Source organism: Lissotriton vulgaris, chromosome 9 (genome assembly GCF_964263255.1).
Source record: "Lissotriton vulgaris chromosome 9, aLisVul1.2, whole genome shotgun sequence".
In the NCBI taxonomy this organism is placed as follows: Eukaryota; Metazoa; Chordata; class Amphibia; order Caudata; family Salamandridae; genus Lissotriton; species Lissotriton vulgaris.
The window spans coordinates 548,819,134-548,846,911 of record NC_141697.1 but is presented as its reverse complement, the minus strand read 5'-3'; the positions used below and the strand labels follow the sequence as shown (position 1 = coordinate 548,846,911).

The following is a 27,778-nucleotide window of genomic DNA, read 5'->3' as shown; positions in this document are numbered from 1 at the left end:
TCGTCGATTATTCTTTGATTTATATCTATGAGATCAGTGTGTAGATTGGTATCCTTATGGATTGCACATGCACTTTACAAAAATCTCTTTTTCTAATATATGTGACCTTTTAACCTAACTGTATCCCAAATGTATTGCAAATTAACTTATGGATATACAATATGTTTTATGGATGTTAACATAACTGTACGGTCCTTTTAAATTATTTGTGTAATGTGTAATGTTTCTTTTAATTTGTTTATACTTGTATGATTCCTTTTCTGAATTGAAATAAAGTTTACTGAACTGAACTGAACTGACCCACATCACCCCTCACCTCAAGAAACTCTACTGGCTCCCCATACAGAAAAGATGGCAATTCAAGATGCTGATCCACACCTATAAGGCCCTGCACAAAAAAGGACCAGTCTATATTAGCTACCGCCTGAACGTCGCCAACGCTCCTCTCACTTGTGCACACACCCCGCAACAGTGGAGGGCGCTACTTCTCCTACATTGTGTCAAAATCCTGGAATGACCTCCCCCTGCACCTCCGGACCTCCACCTCTTTCCTGGAATTCCAAAAGGCACTCAAGACCTGGCTGTTCAACTGAACCGACCTAAAGCAGCATTAACCTCAGCTCCTGGATACCCTCATGGCTGGTTAGTTGTGCTTTATGCATTCCGTCTGATGATGATGGCCACTCTATGCCACTCCACTCCACTCTATGACATTCCCAGCCACGCTATGTCACTCCACTCTATGGCGCTGTGCTCCACTCTACTTTACTCCACGTTATGACACTTTACTCCACTGTATGATACTTTACTCCACATTACACCACTCCACTCTACAATACACCACTCTACAACAGTCCAATCTACCCTACGCCACTCCACTCTATGCTGCTCCACTCTACGTCACTCCACTCCACTCTACAACACTCTACTCCACTCTATGACACTCTGTTCTATGACACTCCACTGTACTCCACTTCACTCTATGCCTCTTCACTCAACTCCACTCTATGACACAACACTCTACGTCCCTCCACTCTATGATATTCCACTCTACGTGATTCCACTCTACAACACTCCACTGTATGAAACCGCTCTAAGACACTCTACTCCACACTACGCTACTCTATTCTACTCCACTCTAAGCCACTTTACTCCACTCTATGCCACTCCACTCTTCCCCGCTCTACTCAACTACATCCCACTCTAAGCCATTCCACTCCACACCACTCTACTCTTCTCTGTGACACTTTATGAAACTCTAGTCTAAGGCACCCACTCTAAGCCACTCCACTCCATGTCACTGTACTCTACTCTCAAGGGGAACATCGTTTAAGACGTGGTTTTTACACCGCAGTGCCTTTACCCCGCAGCTATTACAACGCAAGTCGTTACTACGACTTGCGCTGGATGGCGCTGTGGGATAAGGAATCTTGCAATTTTATATTCCAACACCTTCCCTACTGTTACGGGGACTGGTGTTGGAATATAAAATTATAAGATTCCTAAATCCACGCCCTACAACGCAAGTCGTTGTAACGACTTGCGTTGTAAGACTTGCGTGGTAAAGGCATGCGTTGTTACAACATGCGTTGTAACAACGTACATCCACTCTACAAGCCTGTACTCCACACTATGGCAGTCAATGACTCTCTACTCTACTCTATGCCACTCCACTCTATGCCCCTCTACTCTACTCTACATCCTTCCACTCTTCACCCCTTCACTCTATGACACTCTACTTCACTCAATTCCCACTCCAATATACGACAGTCTTCTTCACTCTATGCAACTCCGTCTACGCCCACTTTACTCTACTCTATGCACTCCACTCTACTCCACTCCACTCTACTCAACAACACACAATCCACTCTACTCTACTCCACTCCAGTCTATGCCACCCCACTCTCAGACACTCTGTGCTACTCCACTCTATTCCACTCTATGCCCCTCCACTCTACCTCCATCCACTCTACACCACTCTGCACCATTCCTCTCTACACCACTCCATTCTACAGCACTCCACTCTACACATCTCTACTCTACTCCAAAACACACCACTCTACACCACTAACCAACAATCCACACTGCTCCACGACACTCCACTCTACGACACACCACTCTGCGTCACCCCACAACCTTCCACTCTATGACACTTTACACCATGCCACGCTATATACAACACTCTACACTACTCTACCCACTCTACTCTTTGACACTTCATGCTACTTTCCTCTATACCACTAACTGTAAGCCATTCTGAACAGCAGCCTCGCTGGTGTACAATATGACTAAAACACATTGGCAAAGTTAATAGCTCCTGCATAGGGGAGACCTGTTGGCTTTGCTAGTGCTTGTTTTATCATGATACCCACTTAATTCCTTCTACTTACAATTTGCAAATTTACAAGTTTGAGATTTTCTCAAATGCTCAGTCATGAGATCAATATTATTTGCGGTAATGTCTTCACAAAAGATTGTGCCTCAATCTGTATGAAGCAGAACATACAGACCAAATCACATTCATTATTTTTTTTTTCTAGTCTCTCTTGTTTCATCTATGCCCAGAGGATACTCAAAGTACGGCCCAGGGGCCGCATGCGGCCCTCCTGGCCTTTAATTGCGGCCCCCTCTTGAACAGCAACACTGGGCTGCTGCTCACTTGATAGAGCAGGAACATTCAGAGAACTGTGAAACTAATGGGAAAACATTTATTTACACCTTAGCTAAGGTAACGGTAAAGACGAAAAGGTGTCCTAGACAACTTATCTTTAGGAACACCTTTATTTTTAAAGACATCTTGCACTAAACATATATAAAAACTCTGCAAACTTCAAAAAAGATGTGCGGGAGCATTTTACCTTAGTAGATCATATTATTTCACTGTATTGAGAGGCATAAATGAGGAGTGATAGTTTTCAAACATGATCTTGGAAACATCCATGCCGCCCATTCTGAAAACAATGCCTTTAGTGAACTAAGAGGCAGGTCATTTGTCAGGTGCACCTGGTGTGCAGCCCTGGTTGTTACATAATTGGAACATCATAGTTTATTTTAAAAAAAACACACAAGAAAAAGTTTTGTACAGCACGCATCCTGAACTCATATTTAAGGCAAAGGGAAATTAACCAGTTGCCTAGGATCACACAATTTCGTGAAGACTGATAGGTTTTTTGTTTCACATCTTGTAATTCGGCCACCAGATGACTATCTCTTTCCTGCTCAAGTTTTACATGAGAAGTTATTGCTTTGATTTTATTTCTTGGTGCATGAGAATAGAGTTGGTGGCAGATAGAAATCATGTGAAGACTCGGAGTGTTGTCCACACTATGCATCTTCCCCACGTCCCCCTAAGCCCCCATTCCCACCTTTCATCTCCCCGATCCCCGCATTGCTGGCATCGTCGCGGCCCTCTGGCATGCCACAGACAGTTCTTTGCGGGCCCCCGTTGACATTTTTGCGAGTACCCATGATCTACGTACTCACGCAAGCTTTGCAATTCCTTTACAATGAAAATGCATTATTTTTGACCTACATTAAATTCTATTTTTCGCTACTTTAGTATCATGAGCCATTCGGCTTCTTGCTTCCCTTGAATAAAATCAGTAGCATTTTCTAATGGCTCCATTCAGGTCACCATCAAAAAATACAGCCTGATTCATAAAGCGAAATAGCGCCCGCAATGGCTGCGATAACGCAATTGTGGGCGCAAAAGACGGAATCGGCATTCAAGTACGAAATAGCGAAATCGCAAAAAAATATTTGCGACTGGAATAGCGATTACGCAGTAATAGTCGCAGACTCCGGGAAGTCGAGCATTAGCGATACGGAAATAGCGACCAACCACGGAATCTGCGAAATGATTAGCGAAACGCAATATTGTCGCAATCGGCATTCATGCAAGAAATACATTAGCGAAAAAGCGCAAAATCGCACGTTTGCGCGGCGCAATTTAAGGACAGCTCAAAGCAGGTGGTAACCGTACAAGCCATGATGAAGCCAAATTTGAAAAACTGTTAGCCAATCACCAACAGTTCCAGGCCTGACCAATCACACATAAGGACATTCAGCAGCAGCATTAGGCGTTCCACAATGCCTGGGATATACATGGTGGTGAGGCGGCGAAGGCTACAGCGAGCAGCACGGAGGAGACGCATGAGGCAGGCAAGGATTTACCGGCTGCGGGTCACCTTGCTGGGCCAAACCAGAGAACAGATTTATGCTAAATACAGGCTGAATGGGGAAATGATCACCTGGCTGATACAAGAACTCGACCCCATCATGCAGCACCCAACAAGGCGAAACAATTCTGTGCCCACACATGTGCAGGTATTGTGCAGCCTGCACCTCCTGGCCTCCGGCAGTTTCCAGGGCATAGTAGCCGCTGCTGGGGGGATATCCCAGCCCACCATGTCACGCTGCCTCCACACTTTTGTTGACGCCATGCTCAGCCAGCTCCACCGGCACATCACATTTCCCACGAGCCAACAGGAATTGGACCTCACTAAACTACAATTTTATAATGTTGCCCATTTTCCCCATGTCCTCGGCTGCATAGACTGTACCCACGTCGCCATCTGCCCACCAGCTGGCACGGAGTATATGTACCGCAACAGAAAGTCCTACCACTCCCTCAACATACAGATGGTCTGCAATGCCAAGAGCATCATCACTGACATTGTGGCCCAGTACCCAGGGAGTACCCATGACTCCTTCATCTTCAGGCACAGCGGACTCCACACACGACTGATGAGGGGAGAGTTTGGGGAAGGACACCTACTTGGTAAGTACACTTTGTCGACAATGTCACATTGCTATGAAGTAACTGCGCTGCACAGGCAATCAACATCTGCTCCTCTCATTCAGGTGACAGTGGCTAAGCCCTACGGGAATACCTCCTGACCCCTTACCTCAACCCTGCCACACCTCAGCAACGGCGCTACAATGTTGCGCACATCCGGACAAGGAACTGTATTGAAAGGACATTTGGCCTGCTCAAGAGCAGGTTCCGTATACTGCACAAGACAGGTGGGGCCATGTATTACAGTCCTGCAGCGTGCTGCTGCATTGTGGCTGTCTGTGCAATGCTTCATAACATTGCAACCAAGCGCCGGATACCAGTTGACATCTCAGGCAGTGAATCTGAGGGGGACGACCGGCCACCAGCAAATGCGCACCATGCACTCGGGGAGAACCCAGCTGAAGGCCACAGACGTCGCAACCACATCACAGCTAACAATTTCTAGCCCACCCCCTTCCCCCACCCCACATATCACAATTGCATGCAAAATGTAATGATAACACAAGGCGAATGTATGCTTCAAAATAAATGTATTTGTTTGATTCACAACAGAAAAGGGTCATGGTAAGAACTATTTACAAAAAAATACAGTATTCCAGCATACTGCATGTAAATGTGCATGGCAGGCTTATCTTCAGCCTGCGCCTGTGTCCCTGACACAATGTCATTGGTGCTTCCTGCGCACATTTCCCAGGCGCCTTTGAGGCTCCTCATCCTCATCCTGGGCAGATGGACCAGGCGTAGCCCTGGTGCTGCGCCTAGGTGGGGGGGCCTGCGTGGCAGAGTTGCTGCTCACGCTGGAGGCAGCCTCACTCCCATCATCTCCCCCTACGATGGCCGGTAGCACAGGTGTGAGCAGTGGGACCACGGCGGTGGTCAAGTGCTCCAGCACCCGGGTAATCGCCTCGCAGCACTGGACCAGCTGGTGCTGCTGGGTCATAGAGCGCCGCGACAGCTGGGTGGTGGCATTTGCTGCCACATAATTGGAGCGACTATAGGTCGCCATCTGGCTCAGCAGCTGGTGGTGGCGCCTGCGTGCAACACTGCGCTGCTTCCCCAGCGCAGCAGTATTGGCCTCCATTGCCGCCGTCATGCGCTCAATGGCCGCCGTCATGCGGTCCACCCGCTGGCCGACTCCCGCCACATTGCGGCCGATCTTCTGCAGCTGGAGCTGGATGGCTCCTTGCTGCTGTGACTGCCTCTGGTGTAGACAGAGCATTCGCCGCTCCACGCTCATGCAGGCATGGAGATGCCCTTTGCCCCTCCTGCTGTTCTGCCGCTGTGTAGCGGATGTGGCTGGCCCAGATCGTGGAGGACGAGCTGCAGGTGTTGTAGCAGCTGGTGTCGCAGGTGCGGCAGGCACTGGAGGCACATTGGTGGGGGGCCTGGCCTTGGCAGCCGGTGGGCCTGCAGATGGTGCAGCAGGTACGGTGGGGGGCCTGGCCTTGGTGACCGGTGGGCCTGCAGATGGTGCAGCAGGTAAGGTGGGGGGCCTGGCTGCTGGTGTTGGCGCAGCGGCAGGGGATGGTGGCTGGGTAGTGGGTAGGGATTCCTCCTCCTGGGCCTCCTCGACGATCACCAGCCTCTCACTGTCACTGCTATCATCTGCACCTGTGAGGGTAAGTGGATACTCATTAGGTGCATGTGACTGTCAGACGTGCAGATGTTACATGCATGCTGGGTGACATTCCCTGGATGGCTGTGGATTTGTGCGCTTAGGAACCTTTCAGGCCGCATTGTGGTACTACTACATTGTGGACATACTACGTCTCCCACAATGCCTCAGGGCATTTCCTGATGCACAACATAGGCATGATTAAGGGCCAATGAGTGAGCCTATTCGGGCAGGGACGGTCATAGGGGACAGGGGCACAGTCGCATGCCACTTACCTTGGGTGTTGTGGGTTGGGCGGGAGGAGTCCAGAGTGGTCACGCCAACACACGCCTCCCTCTCCAAGGTGTCCTCTACCTGGTCCTCCAGGGGGGTGTTGGGTGGGACAGTCGGTCCACCACCTCCGGTGCCTGATGACTCACCGAGACGCGCCGCCACCTTCTCCTTGGCACGCCCTCGGAGGTCGTACCAGCGCTTCTTAAGCTCTTCCACCGACCTGTCCGCAACGCCAACAGAGTTCACGCTGGAGGCAATCCCCACCCAGATCCTCCGCTTCTCCTGTTCTGGGACCCTCCTGGAGTTGGCACCAAAGAGCTGGGCGTGTTGGGCCACCACCCCTTCTATGAGGTTCTCCAGCTCCGACTCGGAGAACTTCAGTTTGCGCTTGCGGCTAGCGCTGTTGCTGGGGCCAGGCAGAGGTTCTTCAGACATGGCGGTCGCTATTTCTGCCGGGTCGGGAGTCGCTATCGGCGGTTTAGCGGCAGCTTTCCGTCGTGTAGAGTCGGATGATTGCGTCACTGTGGTGTTTGGGGGTGGGATTTGGCTGCTTCCTGGTTGTGATGTCATCACGGTGCTCGGAATGCGTCATCCCGTATTTCCGGATCCTGCGATAATGCGACTCGCAATCCCGATCGCACGGGATTGCGAGTCGCAATCCCGTGCGATCGGGATTGCGAGTCGCTATCCCGTGCGATCGGGATTGCGAGTCGCAATCCCGATCGCTGGTGCCCGGAAATTGCGATTTTTCTGCGTTTTTTGTAGGTCGCTAACGGCTTTACCGCCCGCGTGCGAGTCGCTATTTTTTCCCCGAAAAATACATGAATGCCGTTTTGCGTTTTCTCAATTGCGAGTCGCTATTATTCGCTATTAGGGACACGCAAAACGGCATGTACATGAATCAGGCTGATAGTCTTTATTGATCTACGATCTCTGGCTGTTATTTCTTTTTTTGTTATATTTCCACTTAGCAGAATCTTTAAAGCGCCTTCCTATCTCAGCAGTGTTTTTGGTCTAAGCGCTATGTGGCATATCAAACTGGCAGCAGTTATTATAAATATCCACTTCAAGTCTTATCCCAGAGAGACATAAAATGTAATCTTTCAATATGAATTGCACATTACCAGGGTTGAGACTATATGTCATCTAAGGCCATGTAGAAATAAATGAATATGCATACAAAGAATGTAGGAGATCATTTTCTGCACGGAAACTGAACTGAATTCCTCTATAATTCGGGGGCATAATATCAAGAACAGGCGATAAAATTATCTTTGCTTTATCGGCAGGAAACTGCCGCTAAAGCGGCGATAATGGGCTTGATAATATGTCCTTGTGAATTCCCATAGCAGCCCAGGTTAACACCAGAACCTGGGCTGCTATGGGAATTTACAAGGGCGTATTATCAAGCCCATTATCGCCGCTTTAGCGGCAGTTTCCTGCCGATAAAGCAGCGATAATTTTATCGCCTGTTCTTGATAATATGCCCCTCAGTGTCTCTAGTTGGATTTTCTTGGCAAACATGACCTTGTCGATATTTGATTAGGATTTGTCATTTTGAGAGAAAACTAAATAATCTTAAATGTGTCTAAGCACCCTGACAGATACCAGACTGATCAAATCAGAAAGACATCAGCCTGCCTACAGAATGTCTAGAAAAACCAGGAAGCAATGAGAGGAAAGCGAGTATTTTATTCCACAAGCTTGATGATTTCATAGTAAACCTTGTCTCCCACTGCCCCTCAGGGACGTCGAATAAACAAAGTTAAAGTATTAAAATGCAAGAGAAGGCGCCTTGAAGACAATCATGGCTATAAGTGGGAGCTTGTGAATTCTCCATAGGAAACAAACTATTCCACTCTCAAAATGACAGCATTTGGTGGACGCTGAGGCCACAGTAAAATTGGATGTTGGCACCCAATATAAGGGCATCGGCATAAGGCCTGTGAAATACACCTGGCACAGGGTCAAAACAATACCTCAACTATGTCAGTCACATGATTATACATGCGCAAGCTTCAGGAGATCCGTTAGAGTTTGACAGGATGGAAGAACCGCCGTGAAATGGTGGCTCTTGTGGTTCTGTGGGCCTGCCAAACTGACAATCCCCCTGCCCCATTCAGAGGTGGCAAAATTGCTGATTGACCGCTGGTAGTGTCACATTAGCTCTGTCAGTGATCAATTATAGGTAGTGCTTAATTTGTAAAAAACATAAGTGCCAGGCCCCCCACAGGAGGCCAGTGGACCTTGCACCACCAATTGCCCCTGCCAGAGCTGTTAATGACAGTACCGCAGCAGGGGCTCCTCTGCTAAGGCGGAGGAGCTTTGCCCCACTGCTCTGTGAGCAGTTCAAAATGGAAAAATAAAATGCTAATAATGCAATGTTATTATTATTTTTCCGTTGTGGCTCAGCTGGTTAAGGGCGGGCGGGCGGGACTGTCACAGGAGCAAGGGGGGGAGTGGTGAGCACTCTCATAGTGCAAATGACGTTTTGGCCGGCCGTCTTGGGACGGCCAAACAGTTATGCGCACTTAGCATGGTCTCCACCTGGCTGTCGCTGTATTGCACACCTGGGTAAAGAACATGCACTGGCTCCCAGTCGCTGTCTGGGTGCCAAACCATAGCTATCGCACAGCATTGTGATTGGCTAAGGGAGTCTTGGAGCCTGTGTGCTTCCGACTTCTATAGTCCTGGAGTTGACGGAAGAGTCGAAGAGGACCGAGAGGAATAGCCTGCAGGTAAGTGATTTTTTTGCATTTTCTTTCATTCCTCTTTGCTCCGCCACCCCCGTTAAGCAGCAGCCGGCACTGCAGTACCAACACACATCTAATATCACAATCCTACAAGTGTGACAATTTAGATTATTCCAAGCCCCCCCAAGCTATAAGAATGGCTTGGTTGGCAGGTTTTATTCATTTTAATATACATTGAATTAATAAACAACTGTTGCTGTGCTCATCTCTAAATTAGACAAATAGCGCCACCATGAGGCAGACTGTCATAAATGCTGGTGTTGACAATAGTGGGGCAGATTTATGATGCCCTTGCGCCTCTTTGCGCCGCAATTGCGTCACTTTATTTGACGCAACGGCGGCGCAAACAATGCGCCCTATTTACAACGTGACGCATCTAGGAGATGCGTCACGTTGTAAAGCCCTGCGCCATAAGGAGGCGTTCCTGCGCAGGGGGGGGGGGGGGCGTTCCTGCGCAGGAACGCCTCCTGAAAGTGGCTGAGTGAAATCTATGAGATTTCACTCAGTCACTTTCAGGCCAATGCTGCGTCAAAACCCTGCACCTGCTTGAAGCAGGCGTAGGTCTTGACGCAGCATTGTGAAGATGGGGCACCCCGAGCCTTGCTGGAGCTGCGTCGCGCTTGCGACGCAACTCCAGCAATGCGCCACCTTTCCGGCACAGATGCGTCACGCATCTGTGCCGTTTTTGCACCATGGTGCGCCGCACTGTAAATGCGGCGCACCATGGGTGGCGGAGCTGTGGCGCACATTAACTGGCGCATCCCTGGGGAAACGCCAGTTAACATAAATCTGCCCCTAAGTGTCTGTGCCGAGCAACGGAAACCACAAGCTCTAAATAAGCACTGATTATATAGGTGAGGGCCCATCTGCCACATGTTCGCTGCAATTCATGCATTAGGAGTTCCACCCTGTTGGAGCGCTCCTCCCAATATACATTTTCGCTTGGCAGTGAAAACAAACATTGGCCCTCATATGATCAGACAAACATCTCTGCATGCCAGGGCCTTTGCTTTTTTCACAAACAAACCCCACTTTGAAAAATAGAAATGAATGCCAAGTCACCCAAAAATATGCTTCTGTCCCACTTATTCATCCTTGATTATTGATACGTTAAAAAAGAAGGGCTATGGTTATTAAATCTACCTGTAGAGTTTATAAAAAAAAATTTGATAAGGTATTTATAAGCTATGTGCAATTTATCTACAAAGCATTTCCTCAAATATATGTAAGGGAATGCTTGTTACCAGTGACTGCTCAGAGGAAAGACCCCTCACCGCCCCTCTCTCCCTCTAGCCACAACCACAGTAACTCTCACCACTGTTCATATTGGACCCTACCTGGAGTCAGAGAACCCCACACTTTGCTGACCACCCAAAAAGCATGAATCAACTACATCCCTTTCCTGGGAATATCATTGGGCATATATCAAAGCAAAACGTGTCCCTTCCATTTCATAGGCAAACTACAGAGGGTCTGACAGTCAACTCACGCATATGGGAGAGTCAGATTATTCTCCAATCAAGCTTTGCTCCATTTTCACTGGGAAGGAACGCAGAGTAGTGGCTGCTGGACCTCTACATGATGCTTCTCTGACACACACTCTGAGCCAGGTTCTCACAGAGAAGCGGTGTCGTAAAAGAAATGCGACAAGTGCCTAGCCTTGGCAGTGCTTAATTTGTGAAAAAAATAAGTGCTGTGGCCCTCGTCAGGAGGCCACTGCAGTTTGCACCACACATTTCCACTGTACTTAAGCAACAACTAACAATCACACTCTACAAGTGTTATAATTCAGACTGTTCGAGGCCACCAAAGCTTTAAGAATGGCTTGGGTGGCCGGTATTAGTATTTTTAATGTATATTGAATCAACAATCAACAGTGTTTCTGCTCATCTTTTAATTGTGGGAACAGCACCACCATGTGGCAGCTGTCATAAGTGCAGGTTGAAGTAATTAAGTGCAGTGGGGCGCACTGGAAACCTCCTGCTCAAATTAAGCTCTCAGCCTTGGTTGGTTCTAGATATCAGTACCAAGCTCCAAAACATTGCAACAGTGGGTTGACTTCCCCGAAGTTCTCCCACAGAACATCAGCAAAAGAGCCCGCCTTTCCTGGGCACTGGCAATCAGTGCTTGCACACACCCTGGTGAGAGGTGAGCCAGGAGCTCACTTTCTGTTTTGAAAGATCCCCTCGAGAGGAAAGAATGTTCCTCTGCTGCTCGTAGGTGTAACAAGTACACACGCACCCCACACTTTTGTCAATCAATCAGGATTTGTAGAGTGCGGCTGCTTCACCGCTGCGGGTCTCGTCATTGTCCCTGCACGTACTTCAACTAGAAAAGCAACAGCCCGACAACTTCCACACTCTGTGTGCCTCTGTGCATGCGCCCCGGTGAACCCAGGCTGTATTCAACTGAAGGTCATCAAGGCATGCTGGGAACTTGCTGGAGTCCATCTGCTTTGGACAGGATGATCCAATTGGAATCTTTGACATTTTCAACCACACAGGAAGTAGCAGTCCCCCTGGGAATTAATCTCCAACCATCAGAGACTTCTGTATTACAATGCTTAGTGCAGACGTATTGCTGCCTTCAGATTTCTTTGCTCTTTTATGCTTCCCAATCTGCCATCCCTTTACTTCCGCCTGCTGTGGATGGCAGCCCAACTATCTAACATTGGCCCCCACACCCATAGACCGCCCTCTGTCTTGGTCTTAGGCTCAGCCAATTATCTCATCTCCCTCTACCACTGCAGAAGTTCACATGGGTGGGCAATTGAAGAGACAATACAATTTATAGAAGAAGCAAGCTTTATTCCTAAAGAGCACTGGTGGATGCAACCAGCTTCTCATCCACTACGCAACCATCTGCCACAGCGGTAAATGTATTATTGACTATAAACATTCTGTCAACTAGGTTGCAACTACATTCACTTGCAACCTAGTTGCAAAGCAACAACACAACACTTCCCCCTCTGTACAATAACAAAAAGAAAATCATAACAATTAATAAAAAAAAGAAACTTACAAAAGAGAGGGAAGAAAATAAAAACAATAAATTATCTATTATTATTCATTACATAGTCTTTCAGCCAAATAGGAGACTTTTTGTTGCATGAAGGTTTATGATTGTAACATTATTTGATTTGTCAGTCATAGAAGAGCAAAAAGTACCAGAATGAGTACCGTCCAGAGGAACCACCCCTTCTCCCTCCTCAATAACAGAAAAATCAGCTGTTAAATTTCCTCCAGAAACAGGAGGGACAGAAGGAAAAGATGTAACTTCTAAATCATCATTGAGCCATTCAGAAGATTTGGAACTTTCATTGGCTTTATCTTGATGAAGGGAATGATCCATGGCAATTCTTTTCAGGTTCCACACTTCCCCATTTCTCAACCTAACAGCATTCTGTAAAACTTCAACAACTTCCTCAGCATCAACAAAGACACTTTCACCCTTGCAAACAAATCCCCTTTTTTAACTCTTACCCAGTCACCAACCTTACTGGCTTGGTGGAGTGTTTACAATTAAAATATCCTTACTTTTCTCATGAACACGTTGCATTCTATTCCACACTTCCTCTTTGGACCAATTGACCACTCCGGAAGAACATAACCAAGCAGGATTAAATTTGGACCTGGATTTGCGACCACGCATGATAATAAAAGGAGGTAACCCAGTGGCCTCAGTAGAAGTCACACGATAAGCCCAAACAGAATTTCCAACTTGTGAAATCCAATCAAGGGAACCACTAGTGGCAATCTGAATAATTCCTTTCAATACACGGTTGAACCTTTCAACCATACCATTCCCGCTGGGGTTATACAAGGAAGTGGTTCTGTAAGTTATTCCTAATCTTGCAAAATAGTTCTTAGCCTTATTGGAAACAAATTGTACTCCATTGTCACTAATTAAGGTCGCTGGAATACCTTCAGAAGAAAAAATGTCATCCAGAAACTCAAGGACAGTAACAGTGTCTGCCTTATCCACAATCTTGACGGCAGGCCAACGAGAAAAAACATCCATAAGCACAATAACATATGTTTGGAAGTCAATACATTGATCTTTAATCGGTCCCAAAATGTCAATGGCTACAGTATCCCACGGCTCCTTAGCAACTAAAGTATCACACATAGGTGGTCCACAGGTTTTCAATGATTTATCAGAAGTTCCACAAGCTGTACACTCCCTGACCACCCTTTCAGTTTCAATGTCCAAAGCAGGCCACCAGAATAATTTCTTAAGAACAGACTTTGTACTAGTTATACCAGAATGGCCCTCATGACATAAATCAATAATACCAGATCGGAGACTTAAGGGGGGAACAATTCTCTCTCCTCTCAGCAAAAAGCCATTGGAAAAGGTACATTCAGATCTAATCTCCCAAAACGGTTTAATAGAATTAGGCAGACTGTACTTCGAGGCCAAAAAAATTACCTTGGCAGGAACTTCATCTTCTTTAAATTCAGCTTACCATTCTAATTTGTTAATAGCAGCTCAACCAAAATCATGGACTAAAGCCACCTGAAAGTCATTCCATTTGTCGTCCTCGCACTTTTCCAGCATAACAGGCATTCTAGACAGAAAATTAGCAACAAGATTATCTTTGCCAGGGGTATATACAATTCTGTAGGCAAGATTCTGCATGCTCATAGAGATCCTTGCTAGCCGTGAGGAAACGTTAGAGGAACCCTCACTGGTTAAAATTTTAACCAATGGTTTATGGTCACACCTTATAGTACAGACTTTACCCCAAGTGAATGACTTGAAATGATCCAGACCCCAAGCACATGCTAAATGATCGGGTATTTAGCTTCACAAGGAGAGAGAGACCTAGAGACCTAGAGGCAAATGCGATTATGTGTTCTTTACCATCTTGACTTAATTGTGACAGCACAGCCCCCAAACCCATATTACTGGCATCAGTAGTAAGATACTTTCAGCACAAGGATTAAAACTACTGAGGCTAGTGGCATTTGCAATGGCAGATTTAATAGTCTTAAAGTCTTCCTCGCACTCACTAGACCAAGAAAAGTTAACATTCTTTTTGAGTAGTTGGCGAATGTTGAAGCATTTGTCTCCGAAAATAGGCACATACTTAGCACAAAATTCGGCCATGCCTAAAAAGGACCTGACATCATCCTTGCTAGTGGGGGTTGGTGCATCCTCAATAGATAAACTAAGGAGGGTTTAGGTATGACACCATTGCGATCGATAACATGACCTAAATAGGTTACACTGTCACCAGCAAATTTACACTTCGAAAATTCAATGGTAATTCCTCGGTTTTCTAAAATACTCAAAACTTTAACAAGCTTGGAATCATGTTCTTCTCTAGACTTCCAGTGCATCAAGATATCATCTTGTAAGAATTCTACTCCTTCCAGTTTACTAAACAAATGAAACATTAAACGCTGAAAAACTGCTGCGGCCGAAGCAAGGCCGAAGGGCATACGGGCAAATTGATAACATCCGAAAGGGGTAATAAATGAAGTGAGATTTTTGGAGTCCTGAGACAGTGAAATCTGATGATAGGCAGACGAGAGGTCAATTGTGGAAAACCACTTAGATCCCTTAAGACAACTGACCATCTCGTTAATTTTTGGAAGAGGGAATCTATTGATTAAAATGTTATTATTAAGATTACGAAGATCGACACAGAGTCTTATTTTACCATTGGAACGCTTGGCGATTACAACTGAAGAAATCCATTCAGACGCCTCTATTGGCTCTATCACTTTAGCAGATACTAGTTTTTCCAGCTCTTTAGCTACATCATCTTTGACCAGAATGGGAACATTGTGACAACAATGTACTTTGGGAGTGGCATTCTCCTTAAGGCGTATCAGGTGTTCAAAACCCCGCAAGTTACCTAAATTGCTACTGAAGACTGGGGGAAACCTTTTCCTCTTGTATTCCCCAATAGAGGACCCTTCATCAACAATCAGGACTTGTTCTTTACTGTTGGGATTTAGGATAATTTGTAATAATTTCTGGTATAGCCAACCTAAAACAGGTGGACCGTTCATTGCAACATACAGCTTCCCACGACTGCGTCTGCCTTTGAACTAAAAATAAACCATCTGTAACCAATGAGATCAATTTATTGGGCCCCGTAACCTTCAGGGGGAACATCAGGTTCCAAGAGATGTTCACCCACCTTATCAACAAACTTACTTTTTCAAAGTTTTTCTTCAATGATTCTGTAAGGAGAGCCAGAATCGGCAATGATATCCACATTTACGCCCACAATAATCATGTTACAAACTGGCTTGTTGGTACAGGCTACACAATCAATATTCAACATCATGTTGTTTCTGAAATTGGTGGATAAATCATCGTTCAGAAGTATGTCATTGACCTCAGGACCCGAATTGTCAACGATATCCGTGGGGTCAATCATATCAGTAACCAATTTAACTTTTGAATTTTTCCTGTTACATACTTTTGAAAAATGACCAACTAAACCACAATTTGATCATTTCTGCCTAATAGCAGGACAACTCTTACTATGGGCCAGATGATCCAAATTTCCACATCTATAGCACCTAGCACGTTCCTTAGTAACAGGAGCCTTGTTTTTGAATCTGAAGGAACCTTTACTATGGTCATTGGGTGCATTAATTCAACCAACTAACGCTGTTTCTTTGCGATCTTTCTTTAAAGCTGTGGCACAGCGACCTGAAATTTCCGCCTTTCTTACAATGGCAAGTATATCATTCAATGGAGCATCACCATTGACCCATAACCTATCTTGAATTACAGGATTTGAGGTGTGCATAAAGACCTGATCCCTGATCAGATCATCATGTAAAACCCCAAAGTTACAATCGAGGGCCAATCTCTTCAATTCAGAAACATGATTGTCAATGGTTTCAGATTTAGTTTGTTTCCTTTGAAAAAAAGTAAACCTGGTGACTCCAATACATACTTTGGGCATTAAATAGTTGTCTAACTGTAATAAGGCAACTTCAAAGACATTAAAATCCCCAGAGGTTATAGTATTAGTTACTTGATGGAATGCTTTGAGACCCATAGGATCAAGCGCATGTAAAAGCAATCTTCTCTTTTGCTCAGAGGCCATTTTTTTTGCTTCATCAACTGCTTCGATATAGTTCACAAAGTAGGCTTTCCATTCGGACCACTTGAGAGGAGGTTCCGCACCAGAAGACCAAAAGGGTTGAGGAGCCGAAATATTGAAATTTGGAGTGTTGATTGAAACAGCATTTGTACCCCCAGAAGTCATCTTAATGGTACAAGACAATTCGCAAAATAGTAAAAAGACTACAGTCCTTAATCCAAACAAAGAAAAAAAAAATATATATAGATAGCAAAAATATGGTTTCAATTCCAAGCCAGGAACTTGAAATATAGTGCAGTTCAACAAATTGTGAATAATATATTGCGTAGTTTCTTGAAATATGGTGCAGTTCAACAAATCATGGATAACATATTGTGCAGTTGCTTAATGATACATAAGCAATAAAAGTTCAATTCCTTATGTGAAGGAATAAAGTACCTAAGTTATCCGGTGAAGCACAGATGAAAAATTCCTTGAAAACCAACTTCCGACAAAGTCGGTAAGGTAATGACTTCTCCGTAACTGGTAGCTAGGTAACGACTACCAGCATCGTAGGAATTAAAAATGGCCGATTCACGTTACACGCAGCGTGATCTGTGCGATGACGCTACTCCGCTGACGAAGGGATTAGTCGAGCGGAAGACGTCATACGCACTACACGCTGCGCAGGATCCAGCGATGAAGATCAGGTAAGTGGTGCATTTAGAAAGTTCTCTTGGTCTGAAAGATGCGGTTTAAGCGCAGCACATTTGTGGCTCCGGAAAATTGTAAAAACACCACAAACCTTAACGATTTGAAGCAGGGACTTGCCAGAACCGGAATTCACACACCCAACGTCCAGCAGAATTGCTCCCACGAAGTCAATAGTAACAAAGCTCTGAATTAGCCGATCCAATTTTATGGGAAAAAGGTATAAAATATCTCCTGCACACGTAGGTTCACAGCTCTTCAGGATGGTCCCTCGTCGCCAGTGAAGAGACGATACAATTTATAGAAGAAGTAAGCTTTATTCCTAAAGAGCACTGGTGGATGCAACCAGCTTCTCATCCACCTCGCAACCATCTGCCACAGCGGCAAACATAGAATGAGAATGTCTAATTGGCTATAAACATTCTGTCAACCAGGTTGCAACTACATTCACATGCAACCTAGTTGTCAAGCAACAACACAACAGCAACCCTGCGCCTCTTGCTGGACCAGTTCCTCTCATACTACACTTTAAATGAAATAATGTTATTTATTCCTTTCTAATCCTGCTGCCAATCAAAGTCACTAACTGCAAAATGTGACTAGGTGCATAGCTGAAGTTCTCGTCCAATTGTACGGCTTCTGATGACTGAGTGAGATACTGCAATTAAAGCTTATTAATAACAATCATAACAATTGGGATGTGTTGAACTGACCAAAGTAAAAGAGGAACAGATGCACTATTCAGTTCACGCTCTTTCGTATGTCCTTTACTTTCCTTCTCCTCTCTATTTAACCTCATTTTCAGTCGTTGTTATATCAAAACTCGATATCATGCCTGGACACTGCCTCCCAGTATGACATAGGCCCATATGTATGAACAAATTTAAAATTTCTTAATGGTCCGAATCGCTATAGCAGGCAGGTAAGAAATGCTAAATTGACTTTTGGTATGTATGAAAAGCATATGTTTGTCACAAAATGCGATTCCTACTCAGTAGAAATCGCATTTTGGGAATCGCAAATTAGTAAATCGCAAATAAGGATTTCCTACCTCCATGTGCATAGCATTTCCTAAAATGAAATGGGCATTTAGGAAATGCTATTACCATGAATTCTGAACTGGTGGTAACCAGGTCAAACTAAAAAAATGATACACTTTTTATACAGAATATAGGCACAGAAAAAACACAGGACACTTCAAGGCATCAATGCCAAAACAAGTCAAATTTTCATCATAAAATGTATATGTATGTTATTTTCTAAATATTCCTATATTCGCATGTGCGCTCATCTGAGTACCTGAGACGCTGAACAAAAAAGCCTATTTCAAGTATGGCACCTTCCTGCAACAGCATCCTGCGCACTGAACAGGAAAGGCTAAAAAATGTCTTTGTCTTCTGTTGTAAATAAAAGATCTTCTGTAACCTGATGGTATATAAGTATATTGTAGATTTATTGCTAAGATGACAGCTTCAGATAAGTTACTGGAAGATGTAAAGTCCAGGTGATGCCCCACCAGGAGCAGCCTCCCTGCGGCTCAGCCTGCACACTCCAACTGACACTCCCAACCTCACCAGGCACCCATGCATTCCACGACATCACCAAACATCCAACATTCCAGACATCTCCAAGCACACAAACACTCATTCTGGCTGAGCAGTAGGGAAGAGATACATAGGTAAAGGGAAAAGGCAAACAGTAGATCTTCCAAATTGCCTTCCAAAATGTCAGTAAGTAGCTTACCTGATTCCGATATATTTGTCTTTCAATTTTGGCAATTGAAGCCTGCATTTATAATGGGAAAACATTACAAATCCCTGGATGCAAAGCTAAAAAGGATGACTAAATGAGCGTCTCACATCTGACTTGGGCAACAAAAGATCTCTCTGACATCACACTGCACCTGTTGTACATCACAAAGTACCCCTTATTGTGCATTCCATATGCTTGAATGATGCATATGGCTCTGTGCCCCTAAACTGTATAACAGCTAGTGCTCTTGTGAGGGGTGTAAACCAGAGCTCCCCTGCTGTGTACATCCCTGTGCACATCACCCTGTGCTCCTCTTCTCCACATCATCCTGTGCCTCCCTGATGCACGTCACACTACCGCCTACTACACCACACAGGTTAGGTATGACTAGTGATCTGTGTGTATTGATGTTTGTTGATATGGGGTATGACGACACGTATTTAAAATGGATGGCAGGCGGTGACCTCATGTTTATGCTTGTTGTGTGTTTGTGTGTGCCCATACATTACATGCCTCTTAATACTGGACAAATACGAAAAGCCGAATGTTGTGGTATTGCTAACACATGTTATTATAGCCCTCTCACAGTGAGGATAAAGTACTGAAAGAGACGGGCATTAGGTTAGTAGAAAAGACTATAATAGTACATTCCTCAGCTAATAAAGCCACTGAAATGTTTGGAAATGCAATGGCCCATATGAGTTACTTGTGCGATTTCTTTTTAGGAAATTGCAATTTAGCGATTTCCTAATAGCGAACATGAATCCATAGAAGTCGGTATTAGAAAATTGCAGCTTACATACATTCCGTTTTGCGATTCCCAAATAGTGATTTCTACGGTTTCGCCATTTGGAAATCGGAATTTCATACATATGGGCCTAAATGAATGGATAACTACAAAAAGCAGAACTATGAGATGAAAAGAAGAAGTCTACTCTTACAGACTCTGCTTAACTTACAGACTGATGACTTTGATTAGTGTAGTTTCTGTCTGCCGTGATGTTGTCGGACTTCACACCTCCACCAACGTGGCGGATGAAAATCCATCACATTTTGGGCTATCCGCTGAGGCAGTAGCAATTTTTCAAAAATCAGAATCATTGTATCTGTCATGAGAATAACAACGCTATAACAGACACATTGTGGCTGACAAATTCTCCAAAGTTCATTAATGCTGAGGGAAATTCTGTCTGCAAATGTGGGCGCTGGAAGGCTTTCTTAAAGATGGGACTACCTTTCAGTCCCCACATAGTAATCTTCATGGCATGCTGTGGTGCATATTCCAGCATTGTAGGGTGACTAGAATGACCTCTTTTAGAAGGTCTTTCACTCCGTGCATGACAGTCTTTCATGGAGTTAAATCTGCCGCAGATGGTAGTGGACCCGTCACCGTAGATTAGATGGCTGAGCTGATGACCACCACTTACAACAAACTAAATAATGCTACCATTGAGTTAAGTAAAAAATAAACATCTATTACCTCTCAATAGCACCAACCAACCTCAGCTGGAGTGGAGAAATACATGAACGAAATTGGCCCACATTCACAAAATTCCTTTATATCAGATTTAGGTTGGGCATCTTACCTTTAGCAACTGTTACTTGAAAATGGAAAGCCAATCATGGGTGTACCAATTCCTGACCTGCATGTGGAGAAGCCAAGGAAACAACAGAACATATATTGTTCTTCTGTTCAAAATACTCTAAGCAGAGACGGCACTGGATAATTCCCGTACGTCTTTTTTTGGCGACCACCACTACAGGGTAGCAGTGAGAATCTGTAAAGCTGATACATCCCCAGTTATAGTTTTTTCAATCGCTAAATGTTTAGGCAGCATCTGGCCAATTTGATGCAAAGTTTTAGGATCGTCCAACCCCACACTAAAACCTAACGCATCAGCAAAGATTATCCAACTGTATCTTTAGACTGACGCTGTATGATTTTATAGATTAGACCAGTGTTTATTATGGCTATACTGTTTTTATACTTCTTTTGAGTAATGTTTTTAGACAGGGATGAAGTAATTTATTGGTATTGTATTATCAAGGATTTTGCTTTTACGGTTTATGACCAAAATAAAAGAAAGAAAGAAAGAAAGGTTGCACCTATTAGGTTTAATAAATGCAATTTCACAGAGCTCAGATTGAGGAATTTGCAGAATTTGCGTATTCTCTACTGCCACCATCCTCAAAATCAAGTGTTTTAAGTCCCCAAAACACTTCTTCAATGTTGACTGCTAAATAATGCTTTCAGAGGAACTCCATATTGTAAACCTATGTCTCAAAATCAAATGATTTGACCAAAAAGAGTGTAGTTATCTAGGTCACATCCACCACACTTCTTTGAACATTTCCAAAGTACACTTACTTTAAATGGAGGCATTTTCCAGGATGTTTCTAGGGTTTGATGTATTCTGTAGTTCTTCAGATGTAAGAATTCCTATTCCTGTCCCTTCAATTTGCTCATGAATGATCTAAAAAATATAATTGCAAAATCAGATTATGCTCTGTAAGTGCTGTGTCCTTTCCAATCACATCATGGGTTATTGGAGCTCAGGACTACAGCTACTTGCTGAGGCAACATCACCGTTTTGGAATCAGACTTCAAATGGAAGGAAAGCTGGCAGAGAGTCAGTCCACATTTGTCCACACTGTTGTCCACATTTCTTACAGCTGCGCTTGCCACCAAGATACACCATGCGCAAATATGAATTTATTTATTTTAATGTTATTTCATTTATAAAGTTTTGTATAGCGCGATCATGACCCTAGGGGGTATCAGAGTGCTTCACATTATAGGGTAGGTAGGATACAGTTGTAGGAAAATACATTTGTTACATATATGGGAATAGCATGGTAAAGCTGGAGTTCACGGTTGCCCAACAATGTAGTGGTCAATTAGGGCATCGGAATGGAGGGCAAGAAAGTAAACAATAGAACCAATGTATTTTAGGGTAGAGCCTTGTTCATCACCCTCAAGCATTCAACACAGTGCGACAGACAGAACACCTCACATACACCTCATAGGTCAAAGTTGCCAAAGAGCCAGAACACAAAACTTCAACTATTTCTAAATTCCCTATAAAGGGCAAATAGTCTACCTATGTTATAATGTATAATGTATTCATAGCAAGCACGGATATTCAAGAGTGTCCCGGCGCGAAGTGCCAACATCAAGAGCAGAGAAGGCTTAGCATAACAGGCTTAGTTAAAGAGCAAGGTCTTAAGTTGCTTCTTGAAGAGCCTGGTATCTTGGATATTGCGCAGTTCGAAGGGGAGAGAATTCCAGGCTTCTGCTGCCTTAAAAGATAGGGAGCTGCCCCCCATAAGAACAAGGCGGAAGCGGGCGACCACTGCCAAACGCTGCCCAGCGGAACGCAGATGTCTACGAGGAGTGTAGAAGGTGAAGCGTCTCCTAAACTTTGTGTAAGCACTTTGGCAAACATCTTAACACCAAATTCTGACACTTACTTCTCAGTGAAAATGACATTGTCCCCCAACCGTAGATGGACCAGAACATATACCTAAAACATATTAAAGGATGGCTCTAACTCTGTATTGCGAAGGAATTGACATTGTCACCCAAACACAGATGGACCTGAACATATACCTAGAACATATTAAAGGATGGGTTTAACTCCGTTCTGCAAAGGAAAACTCAAAATTATATGCTAAGGCACTCCAAGACAATCAACTAAATCAGGAGGCCATACTAACGGTGTACTCTCCGCTATACAAATGCTAATAACATAATAAAATAAAATCATGAAATAAATACTTGTGTCTATCATAAGGCCCTGGAGGGGATGTAACTTAGAAGGATACCTTTGGTGATAAGGGGAGAATCAGGACCAGAGCTCCAGGATGCCTTTATGTATGTATTTAGACTTATTTGGAAGAGGAAACAGATAAGCAAAGGCAGCAAGCAAGGGCAGGTTAGCTATTCTGTCTTAACATTGGAGAGAGGTTGTAAACAGTCATCGGTCCTTAAACTCTACATTAAGGTGTGTTCATTGAGAGAGAGAGAAACGTTAGATTGTACTAACTTGATGAACATTGGGTTGCAGTCACCTTTAATCCAAGCTTTAGAGACAAATCTCATTTTATAATCTGCTTCCAGAATAAGGCATTATTGTCAAGTTGATTGTTGCAACTGATCACAAACTGTGCAGAGCACATCTTTCGGCTCATCAGAACACCAGAATTGTGTAAAGTGTGTGGGCAGGGCCATCAGAAGTGGGGAAGATACTGCAGCTGAAACTCTGACCTCCTGGTCAGAGTAACTGCTCTCCCCTCGCGCACCTCCACCATTAAGGCACTGCCCTTAGAGCCTTCTTGTGTCCCAGGTATGTTCCAGGCCCGCCTCCACCCACAGGCTCCAGCCTGCACCTCATCCCTGGTGGTCTAGTGGAAGAGCCTGCTCTTCTGCTAGTCCACTCAGTGGTTGTCAGCCTTTTCTGTTTTGCATTTCTCTTCTGCCCTTTTCTCTCGTTGCCTTTTTTTCCTGCCACTGCTGCCCCTGTGGCCCCTCCATCCCAGCGAGTTCTAGCTTCCGCCTCCCGCCTCCCAGCTGCTCACCCTCCCCTGACTCCTACTTAATATCAGCCGCTACACACAAAGGAGAGCAAGACCTCTGACCTCCTGGTCAGAGTAACTACTCTCCCCTCATGCAACTCCGCCGTTAAGGCACTGCCCTTAGCGCCTTCTTGTATCCCAGGTAGGTTTCAGTGGCGGCTCATTGAGGGAGTGCTGCGGGGCGGTGGGCAAGGCGGGGAAGTGTGCCGGGTGGGGGGTAGTAAACTCGGGCAAACACCCGAACGAAGTTAGGTAAGTAAATAAATAAAACAAATTAAATTGTGTACGCTGCAATGCCAAATTCTAGCACACTTCACAAAAACCAACAACATCCTAGACACCTCTCAATCTGGATTCCACAGCAACCATAGCACTGAGACCGCCCTCATAGCCGCCACTGATGATATCCACGCCCTCCTCCACCAGGGCCACACAGCAGTTCTTATCCTCCTGGACCTTTCAGCAGCCTTCGACACCATCTCCGACCGCACACTAGCCGCCAGACTCAACAACGCCGGCATCCAGGGAACAGCCTTAGACTGGATTTGATCTTTCCTTTCAGGCAGAACACAAAGAATAAGACTCCCGCCCTTCCTCTACGGACCTACAGAGATCAGAAGCGGAGTACCCCAAGAATCCTCCCGCAGCCCCACACTCTTCAGTGTCTACATGGCCCCCCTCGCAACCATCATCAGAAAACACAGACTCAACATAGTCTCATATGCCAACGACACCCAGCTCATCCTCTCCCTCACCAAGGAACCCAACATCACCAGGTGCAGTTACCAAGAAGGGATTAAAGACGTCACAACCTGGATGAGCAGCAGCTGCATGAAGCTCAACTCGGAGAAAGCAGAAGCCCTCATCCTTGGCTCCAGCCCCTCCGCATGAGACAACACCTGGTGGCCCCCTGACCTCGGAAATCCACCCACCCCAACAGACCATGCTCGCAACTTCGGCATCATACTCAACTCTTCAATCACCATGAACCGCCAGATCAACGCTGTGTCCTCCACTTGCTTCATCACCCTCTGCATACTTCGTGAGACCTTCAAATGAATCCCCCCGACGCCAGGAAAACCGTCACCCACGCCCTCATCACCTGCAGACTGGACTACTGAAACACTCTGTATGCCGGAATCAACAACAAACTCCTCCGCAAACTTCAGACCGTCCAGAACGTCGCAGCCAGACCTATCCTCGACATACCACGACATGACCACATCACCTCTGCGACCTCCACTGGCTCTCTGTCATAAAAAGAATAACCTTCAAACTGGTCACACACGCCAACAAAGACCTCCATAATATCGGACCAAAATACCTCAACAAACTAATCTTCTTACACGCCCCCAAGAGAAACCTCCACTCTGCCTACCTAACCCTAACCACAGTCCCCCGCATCCACAGGGCCAGAGCGGGTGGCAGATCCTTCTCCTACCTCGTGGCCAAGACCTGGAACGAACTCCCACACCACATCAGACGAAGCCCAACACTGCCCCAATTCAGAAAGGACCTCAAGACCTGGCTCTTCGAATGACCTACAGAATTGCTCGCTCCCCCCCCCCCACCCCGCCCCCACCAGCACCTTAAGGCCCTCGCAAGTGGGCAGCGCGCTTTATGGCTTCTCTTTTCATTGGGTAACATTTTTAAAAACTTTAAAACAGGTGCTTGTTAGATAAGGGAGCTGCATGGAGATTTTTACCATTGCCCACAAAAACCCTTGGCATGTAAGCATGTTTACTTACTTCACTCTGCAAATTAATATTATTATTTTTATTTTGCTGACAAAGCTGTTTCTGTAATATTTCATTGAAGATGTAAGGGAGGGATATCCTTGAAAAGAATCAACTTCAAAGGCTTGTGGACCAGACTAGGCCCTCTACCCCCTGCAATTACAATGCCTATCAATAGTAACTTAGCTCTATACACCCTGACAGAAACCTCTGATCTAGCCAGTCATAGATGATCCTCTAAACTTCATAAAAATCACTAAGGTCAATTTTATCCATTTAAAGGACCACAACTCTGGAATGATCTAGACAAGGGGAAACAGGCTAAACCACGCAGTCAGAGCAACATGTGGTTGAACAATGCAGTGCGTACCCACGCATGTCTAAACCACACATATGCCTTTACTACGCATATGCGTAGTTTAGACGTCCGTGGTACTTGGGACTCTAGTCTGTGGGTCGGGAGTAAGCTGGTGAGTAGAAGATCTGGGCAGGACTCAGAAGGTAGCTGGTGAGTGCGCTTTGTTTTTAGGGTGGGGGCTGGGGATTAGGGAGTTTTGTGGGCTTTGTTTTCAGGGTGGGTGGCTGGGGGTGTCGGGAGTAGTTTTGTGAGCTTAGGGGTGGGTTGGGGTAGTTTTGTGGGCTGGCGGTGGGTCTGGGCAATTTTGTGGGCTGGACATGGGGTAGTTTTGAGGGCTGGGGGGGGGAGTCAGTAGTTTTCTGGGCTCACAGTGGGTCAGGGAAGTTTAGGGCACAGGGCGGGGTCTGTTTTTTTTTTTAAGTATAGTGTCAAGGTTTTAGGGTTTAGGGCAGGGGGTCTGAGCCATTTCTCATGGCTGGGGTGATGGTTTTAGCACTCAGGGTGGGTGGCTGGGGTATTTATTAGGTCTGGGGTTAAGGATTTAGGACTCAGGGAAGGGGGTTCTGAGTAGATTTTTGGGCTCAGGGCACGGGGACTGGGGTGGGGTTTGGTTTTAGGTCTGGGGTCCGCTTTTAGGAGTTAGGGGAGGGGTTGGGCCATTTGTAGGGCTAGGGTCAGGGTATAACTCGGGCAGGTGACTGGGTTTTAGGTCTCTGGGCAGGGGCTAGGGCATAATCTTAACCATGCATATGATTTTACCAATTATGCCATTACAAATACATTTGTTGTAGGGCATGAGTGGTAAAGGCATGCGTGGTTAAGACGTGGTCGTTCTTCAGACCACGTTGTTAAGGCATGAATGGTTCGGGAATTTGTGGTTCCGACATACATTACTAGACCACAACATGCCATCACAGGCTAACTACTATATCGAATTGAAAATGACTCTCTAGTATCAAATGTAAGCCTTGTAACCAGACAGGACTGTAATGTATGAGCAATAAATGCAGACCACTGCAGCTTCTCCATGTCAGGCAGGATCCTACTCAAATTGTGCACTAAATATAGTGCCTAAAGCTATGTTATGTTGTTGTTTAAATTCTGTTTGTTTGCAATATTCCAAAGCACTATCAGGACTCCAAAGGGAGGCAAATTTGCAATATGAAACAAAATAAATACTTATTTTTCAAGGTTCAGGATTGTGGAAAGACGTCTAGTGCAAAGTACTTGTGAAAAAATAGGTAAGGGCAGATGTCATACTAAGACAAATAGTCTACTAATATATGATGATGAAAATATATACAATTGGTAGTAGCAGTCCCAAAAGGGACAAACCGCACCTCAAGATGCAAAAGCAAGTATAATTGTTGAATGATATTAGCGTGAATATTTGTACTACAATGTAAGAAAGTTGGGGTGCTAAAATAACTAGGAGCACCAACTACCAAATGGTGCTGTTGGCAAGTCACAAGAACATGCACATAAACAATTAAAGAATACAGTTATAGCACACCCTTAGTTAGTCACAATGAATTCCATTAAAACATATTTTTCATGTAGGAATACATCAAGACATTATGTGTCAAATCTTAGAGCCCAAAGGCGAATAAACCGTGTCAAAATCACACAAAGGTTTTCAAGGACTTTCCACAACAGATGAAAAAAAAGATCTCCTTTATTTGTGTACGGCAAACTCCCAGCTGATATTGAAGCCAACAAGTGTTTCGTATGCACAATATCAGTATGCAGACTTTTTCAAGGCAATCTGGACAAACGAATCAGGGTTCCACGTCACAACGAGTCCTTCTTGTGGGTGGTGTCCAAGTGAAAAAAGCAAAATAATCAAAAGGATCTTGGAATAATTGGCGAATCCACTAATCTATCCAACACGTTAATAATAAAAGATTCCTGATTATTGTAAAGCAAACATCCATACAAATCGTGGCCCCAACTAAGACACAGTAATGTTCCATGTGGTAGACAGGAACACTGTTACTTGGACAGTAAAACGGAAGTGTATAATGAGGAGGTCAGCCATACCTTGATAAATCGGTCCCCTATAACGCCAGAGTAATCTGAAAATTCACACATTTGTGAATAGGTCCACACAGCGCCTCATTTAGAATTGCAGGACATCTTCCAAAAAAAGGAGG

At 45.0% G+C, this 27,778-nt stretch overlaps 1 protein-coding gene across 2 annotated transcripts in view; it reads right to left on the bottom strand.

Moving 5' to 3' along the window:
* Positions 1-27,778, bottom strand: part of LOC147691763 (phospholipase A and acyltransferase 2-like) — a 248,427-nt gene that overhangs the window by 174,416 nt on the left and 46,233 nt on the right. For both annotated transcript variants that reach the window (XM_086938059.1, XM_086938058.1), the window contains exon 2: positions 21,325-21,430. In XM_086938059.1, the coding sequence (XP_086794185.1) occupies positions 21,325-21,339 (15 nt within the window). In that variant the 5' untranslated portion in view covers positions 21,340-21,430. The remainder of the gene's footprint in view (positions 1-21,324; positions 21,431-27,778) is intronic.